The sequence below is a fragment of the Meles meles genome, chromosome 7, assembly GCF_922984935.1.
Source record: "Meles meles chromosome 7, mMelMel3.1 paternal haplotype, whole genome shotgun sequence".
Taxonomy (NCBI): Eukaryota; Metazoa; Chordata; class Mammalia; order Carnivora; family Mustelidae; genus Meles; species Meles meles.
Window position 1 is genome coordinate 47,670,092 of NC_060072.1, and position 7,409 is coordinate 47,677,500.

The 7,409-nt window shown below is 45.9% G+C and overlaps 1 protein-coding gene across 10 annotated transcripts in view; it reads right to left on the reverse strand.

Moving 5' to 3' along the window:
* Positions 1–7,409, reverse strand: part of MYRFL (myelin regulatory factor like) — a 129,635-nt gene that overhangs the window by 43,424 nt on the left and 78,802 nt on the right. For all 10 annotated transcript variants that reach the window (XM_046013544.1, XM_046013553.1, XM_046013543.1 and 7 more), the window contains one exon: positions 6,218–6,418. In XM_046013544.1, coding sequence (XP_045869500.1) covers positions 6,218–6,418 — 201 coding nt within the window. The remainder of the gene's footprint in view (positions 1–6,217; positions 6,419–7,409) is intronic.

Here is a 7,409-nt window from a genome sequence, read left to right on the forward strand (position 1 = left end):
AGCATAGATGAGTGGATAAAGAAGATGTAGTATATTCATATAATGTAATATTACTCAGCCATTAAAAATGTTGCTAAAAAAACAGAGTCAAACCTATAAATACAGAGAACAAAGTGATGGCTGCCAGAGGGGAGGTGGGGAGGGGATGGGCGAATGGGTGAAGGGAAGTGGGAGATACAGGCTCCCAGTTATGGAATGAAGAAGCCATGGGAAGAAAATGTGCAGCACAGGAAATACAGTCAATGGAGCTGTCACAGCACTGGACGGTGCTTCTACTTGTGCTGGACTTACCATATAGAGTTGTTGAATCACTATGTTGCACACACGAAACTAATGTCACATTATGTGTTGATTGTAATCCGATAAGGAATAAATAAGCAAAATAAAAATTAAGAAATTTTTTAAATAAAATAAAAATAAATAAATAGGTTTTCTGATTGTCTTGACCTTGTATCATACTCTTTCTATGGGATTTTCAAGTTTCAAGTTCAAGTTTCCTAAAATTTACACTTATTAAATGAACATTAAAAAAATGTCGTCTAGACAGGAAGGCAGACTCATCATATATGATTATATTACAATGTGAGAAATGCAGAGTGATGGTGGAATCATGAATAGAGAATTATGGCAGCTCCTAGGAGGTCCCTAAAATATTCCTAGGGGAGCATAAAGGAAGGCTTCCTAGAAATGGCGAAGCCCCACCGAGATCTTGCCTTATTTTGGTTCTCAAACAAATTCTGCTCCTTTTACTTCTGGCCCTTGGCTTGGGGCATTTTCCCTGCCTCAAAATCTCTTCCTTTCCATTCCTGCCTTCTCCCCCAGCATAAACATCCCTTCACCAAGGAAGCACTTCTTGATTTCTAGTACTAGAAAGGGTCCCTTTGCCTTCTGTGCTAACAGGAGCTGCTGTTTTCCTGCATAACACTGATCAAAGTTACCACAGGCTACTAGCTGTGTCACCTTTACTACCTGTCTTCCCCATAGGATATATACCCCATGAGGGACGAGACATATTTAGGGCCATGGTTTTCTGTTCACCACCATATTCCAGTTTCTCTTCTTTCTCTTTCTTTCTTTCTTTCTCTTTCTTTCTTTCTTTCTTTCTTTTTCTTTCTTTCTTAAGATTTTATTTATTTGACAGAGAGAGAGAGACAGAGAAAGAGAGACTACAAGCAGGGGGAGAGGGAGAGGGAGAAGCAGGCTTCCCACTGAGCAAAGAGTCCAACACGGGGCTCGATCCCAGGACCCCAGGATCATGACCTGACCCAAAGGCAGACGCTTGAAGACTGAACCACCCAGGCGCCCCATATTACCAGTTTCCAGTACAATTTGTTACATGTAGTTGATGTTCAACTAACATTTGTTAAATAAATTATTTGATAAATAAGTGTAATAAAAAGGAATTTAAGATAGGAGTTAGGGAAAGAGGCAAGGTAGGGAGAAGGGATGGAAAGGGTGAGACCGAGATAGGGATGCCAGGCAGAAAGAACTCCATCAGCAGCGTCCCAAGGGCAAAGTCCCCAGAATGATGCCTGCACATCCAGGGCAGAGGTGGGTGTTACTACACCATAAGGACTTAATCCTTGTGAAATCATCGTGCAGGGAAGCAGGGAAGCTCTTGCCAGCACGCTGGGAAGGAGCTCTCACACCGCTAACACTGTGAGGTCCTTCATTCATTCAACAGATATTTACTTTTTAAAAAAATTTTATTTATTTATTTATTTATTTACGAGAGAGAGAGAGAGAGAGAGAGAGAGAGAGAGAGAGAGAGCAAGGTTGGTGGCGGTGGGGGGTGGGGGGCAGAGGGGGGAAGGAGAGGGACCGGTCACTCAGCAAATATTTAAGGAACAGCTACTGTGTGCCCGATGTGTTATACCAGGCACTGGAGAGTCAATGAGTATTTCCTACTTGGAATTTAAATTTTAAAAAGTTTTTTAAAAATTCTACTTTCGAGGATAAAGCCCACAGCTCCTTCATCTCAGGACCTCTGCAGGGCCTAGCAGTGTGCCTGATGTGTAGCTGCACCCAAACCCTTCAAGGAAAGAGGGAAAGCCCAGGCGGCAGGGGCTGTGCCTACTGCGAATCCTGCTCCAAGAACCAAACGCTGATCAGCACTTAACAGCACACCTTGCTCATCAACATGTGGTGAGCAAGAAGCTAGAAGCTGATTCCACAGTCTGGCTACTGTGGACACTGCTGCTATAAACATTCGGGTACACGTGCCCCTTCGGATCACTGCGTTTGTATCTTTAGGGTAAATACCCAGTAGTGCAATGGCTGGGTCATACGGTAGTTCTATTTTCAACTTTTTGAGGAACCTCCGTGCTTAGTCAAATAAGTCAATCGGAGAAAGACAACTATCATATGATCTCCCTGATATGAGGAAGTGGAGATGCAACATGGGGGGGCTTGGGGGTTAGGAAAAGAATAAATGAAACAAGATGGGATTGGGAGGGAGACAAACCATAAGTGACTCTTAATCTCACAAAACAAACTGAGGGTTGCTGGGGGGAGGGGGGTCGGAAGAGGGTGTGGGGTTATGGGCATTGGGGAGGGTATGTGCTGTGGTGAGTGCTGTGAAGTGTGTAAACCTGGCCATTCACAGACCTGTACCCCTGGGGATAAAAATACATTATATGTTCATTAAAAAATTAAAAAAATAAAATTAAAGAAAAAGAAGCTAGAAGCTGAGTTCAGGGGTCTGATTCGATCTTGCGGTGGCAGTTTTGGAACGTTTGGACCCTGAATGCAAATGGCCGTCAGTGTCTTGCAGCGTCACACCCACATCACACCCACGTCACACCCAAGGCTTCTCTGACGTTACCTCAAGAACTGCACCACAGAAAAGGCATTCTTGTCTCTGGGACTCCAGTCTGTTCAGGGAGGGAGATCTCATTATCTGTAATCTGGCCACAGCCCAGCGGCCCAGGCTCCCATCGGGAGCAGCTGAAGTAACACCGTCTTACCTCAGGCTACGGAACTCCTGTATCTGGCTCAGGGCCTCAAGGGGAGACTTCGCATGGCTGACCTTCTCCAACCCTACGCTTTTTTCTCTACCACATGGCTAATGCGGTTGGGGAAAACGTTCTCTGAGCATTTCATCTTAACTGATTTCTTTCCTGGCTTTTATTTTTGAATCGTTCGCAGCCTTGTTTTTCAGCAGTCATCACAGAATTTGACTGATGCCTTCAACTTTCAAATTCCTCACTTTTTTCCGGCATTGACCTCGATGTTTTTCACGTTCCTTTGTTTTTCAGCATATTGGCTCCACTCTGATTTCGCTGTTTCTGTTGTAAGAGCTGCATTTCCTTCTACGGTCCATAGTCCCATCAGGAAACACAATGTCTGGGTAAGTGAAGCTGCTCCCCACTTAGGCTGACCTCATTTTCCTAGTCCTTCCACGTCACAGGTTTCTGTCACATCTGCTCCATCGTCTCTCTCTTGGCTGCGTGTCCAGATGAGCGCAGAGATCTCCACCAGGGCTCTCTATGCAGTGTGCTCTGTGCTTAATCTCCATAAAACAACCTTGGATGCCCTGAGCGAGGAGGCACAGAGCCAGGGCAAGGCAGCAACTTCTGTTCATTTTCCCCGATTGCTGCCCTGGGCAACGTGTGTGGCCACTGAGTTTTGCAACAGCTCATCCAGAAGCCAGCTCTGGTGACCATGTACCCTTAAAGGATGAGAAATGGCCTCCAGTCCTGGGCTTGTAATCAGATCCACCAAGGGTCCACTTCTCAGAATGGAATGGCTATTTTTAAAAGTTGGAAAAACTGAGTCGGGGGAAGTGAGGATGAAGTTCACATATCTGTCAGCCCCATCGTCATTACCATCATCTCTCTTGTCTGGAATGGTGAATAGGATTGATAAGTGTGGTATCTCTCCCGATCGGACGGGAGCCCCCAAATGTAGGGCAACCCAACTGAGTGGAAGCTAGCGGCGTGCACAGCGAAAGGATTCATCCAAAGCAGAAGAAAGGTGGTAGAAATTTACCAAACACACCACAAGGGAGTTGCAGGCAAGACAGGGAGGGACGGGCTGTCTACCACTAGGCAGTGGGTGGGGGCTGTATTTAAAGGGGGAAGGTGAAGAGGTATGGTGACTGCACCTGGTTGTAAGCAGTCCATTGGTCAGTGAGGGGCTGTGGATATTTTGAGTATTTTGAGGAGGGTCCCCTGATGGGCTGTCCATATTCAGCCACCGGGCACTTCAGACCCTCTCTGCAGTCCATTGCTCAAACCTGTGTGCCTAAAAGTGGCCTCTAGGGTAAGATTTCTAGAAAGCTACATTTCATAAATGTGGATAGACCTATTAAGACCAAATATATTAATATGAAATCATTTAATATGTGACTTACATCTCATTTGCATCTTATACAAGTAAATAATGGTAATATCTATCTGTACAGCTAAAGGATGCTTCATGTGTGTGAGCTAAGATGTGCTTTAACACAAGTGAGTTGAATATGAGCTTTCCCTGTTCACAGGAGAATCAACAGAGGCATAGAACACGTCTGTGCCAGGGTTCCTGGGCCAGTGGTTGCCAGAATCAGGACTAAAACTCTGGCCTTCCTCCAGAGTGTGGGCTTCTCTTTATCCCATCATGTTGCCACAAAGCAGGATGGGAATACAGGAATTCCACATTTACAGCCCGGACTGGGGTGACATTTGATTTATGCGAGAAGGCTGCGTAGAAGAGGTTTGAGAAGTTCTACGGAAGCTGGTTATTTTAAAACAGCATGTTTTCTTCAAACCAAGATGTTTGGTTAAGTGAATTCTGGGTGGTGGCCTGGTAGTAGCAGGAGGGGTTGTGGGGTCCTCCCGACTTGTCGTCTTCCATTTGCATTTAGATAAGACCTGGCAGGGAATTGTACAGCCCGTTGCAAGATTAAGTTTGAGTTGGTGTGATCTGAAACGCAGACAGTTTATCGTCTCTAGAAGTCAAAAGCACAGTATCTAGGACTGGGATCGGGAAATGTATGTGAGAACTTTCTAGCCCTAAGAGTTCCCATCCGGCAGTAGGTCACAGCTCTTCTAACATGAACCACAGCTTTGCAATCAGCATAAAAGTCTACAATTACAACCATTCTTTGGAATCCACTCAGCAAAGGAGGACATTCCTTGGCCGGTTTAGAGAAACCAGTGCACATTTGCACTGGGAAAGGAATGCAGTCTGGAAGACTGGCCAATGATTTACAGATTATGTCTCCTACTAACTAAAAAAGGACTAAGGAAAGGAGGTTCAAAAACACAATTCTGCCACAGCCTCAAACATGCTTACAGGAGAAGCAGGGTGTGTGAGACGGTGGGGAAGTGGTAGAAGCAGTGAAGGAGAAACAGAATTCAGTGGTGGACGAGCCAGAACTGAGTGTGGTCTGGCTAAGGGATAAGCATCTTAATCCTAATCTCTTGGGTTTTCACAGTTGTTGTGACTTTCCAAGATGATCCTTATCTCAATGTATTAAAAACTATAAAAGACTTGGTAGGATCGAGTGGAACGGCAGTTTCCACCCTCTAGATGAAGGCAGTGGGTTTGGGCGGAGTTGTCTTAATAGGGCCATGTTGCTGGGATGAGCCCGAAGTCGAGAAGCACCTCCCGATTTCCAGGCCTGATTTCTTATTTCCACGAGGCGACTCCCTCTCCACGGATAGGAGAAGGTCTTGGCCTGGAGCCTTAGGTGATGGGATTGACCTAGTTGGAGGAAAGAAGGGGAGGAGGAGTTCCTCTAATGGCAACTCAGAGAAAGATGACGAGTAGGGAAGATGATGGCTGCCGGGGACTCTGGGAGGAAGAGGCTGGGAGGCTCAGGACAAATCTGGGCAGGAACTGGACTGAGACAGTGCCTGGAAGATGAACAGGGAGATGGACATCTGGAGATGGCAAAGGAAAAGGCAAGCTCCAGCAGCTGACAGTGCATGGTAGGAAGGGCACTGGCCCATGGCCAGTAACTCGGAGACGTCCTGCTTGTGAAGCCCCGCCAGGCTGTCATTGCCCACCGCTCCTGTCAGGTGGGCTCCATTCTCCTGGGTAGGAAGCACATTCCAGTCCCAGCAGAAATGCCTGTCAGCTCCCATACTCACAACTGTTAAGCCCTGTGTTCATCTCACACCAATGGGAGACATGTAGAGACGCCCTTTGCAAGGCATGTCAGCGTCCAGGAGCTCCCAGCTCACTTGCCTCAGGTGTCTGAGGAGGTGCCCGAGGCCAGCCCCGTGCTCACCTCCTGGATGTTCTGCTTCGCGCGGCTGTCAGAGGGATGCATAATCGTCCCCATCACCTTCATGTTGCCGCAGACGACCAGGGCTTCATCTGGGGCGTCTGTATTTATTCCCACTCGACTATGACAAATGACAGATTCTGGAACTTGTCCTCGCTGCCATAATACATCACTGTCATTTTCAAACTGCCCTGGGTTAGAGGCCTGGAAAAAATACATAAATACATTACAATTAAAGTTAGAGTAGCGGGAATAGATGATTGCTTTATTCCTCCAAGCAAAGGAAGACAGAATGTTATCTAAGTCTTTCACCTGAGAACCCATGTTGGGTGGGATCCTGACATATCCAAGAAACTGTGGCCCCAGGAGAGCCAGGAGGGCCCCCTAACTTCTCTGCTCCCCACGAGCAGGAGCTCAGAATGCCATGGTTTGGGAAATCCAGGCTCTATTCCAACTATCTGGAAATGAGAATGTATTAGTTACAGTGGGTGGATGATGAGGAAGAAGGGAACCCAAAATGACCTTCTTTTCAGGGATAATAAGAATAATGATTTAAAACCAGAACCTTACATCAGAAGACATTCTAAGCTTAGGAAAGTCCAGATACATAAAAATAGTTTGCATTTAGCTAACACTTTTATAGCTTCAAAACACTTTAATATTTATGATTTCATACTCCATTGACAAACAAACAACAGTACAAGTATATTTAATACACCTCAACTATTCCCTAAACACCGATGACACAGAAGGAAGAATAACAACAGCTACATTTGTTTGAGCTAGTCCACACCCCCATTCTATGAGATCTGTACCATCAGCCTCATTTTGCAGTTATCCAGAAGCCTCAGAAAAGAGCAACAAATTGCCCGAGGCCACAAAGCTAGTAAATTCTGGAGCTGGACTTATAGTTCCTTTAATCATTAAAGAATGAGTCTAACTTTTCCTATTAGAAGTAACCCTGGCAGGGGTCACCTGGGTGGCTCAGTCCGTTAAGCATCTGCCTTCAGCTCAGATCATGATCCCAGGGTCCTGGGATTGAGCCCAGGGTCTGGCTCCTTGCTCAGCAGGGTGTCTGCTTCTCTCTCTCTCTCTCCCTCTCCCTCTGTTTGCTCTCTCTCAAATAAATAAACTAAAATAAAATGTAACCCTGACCAAATGCAGTCTTCAGAGAGAATTCAAGTGAAACCATGAG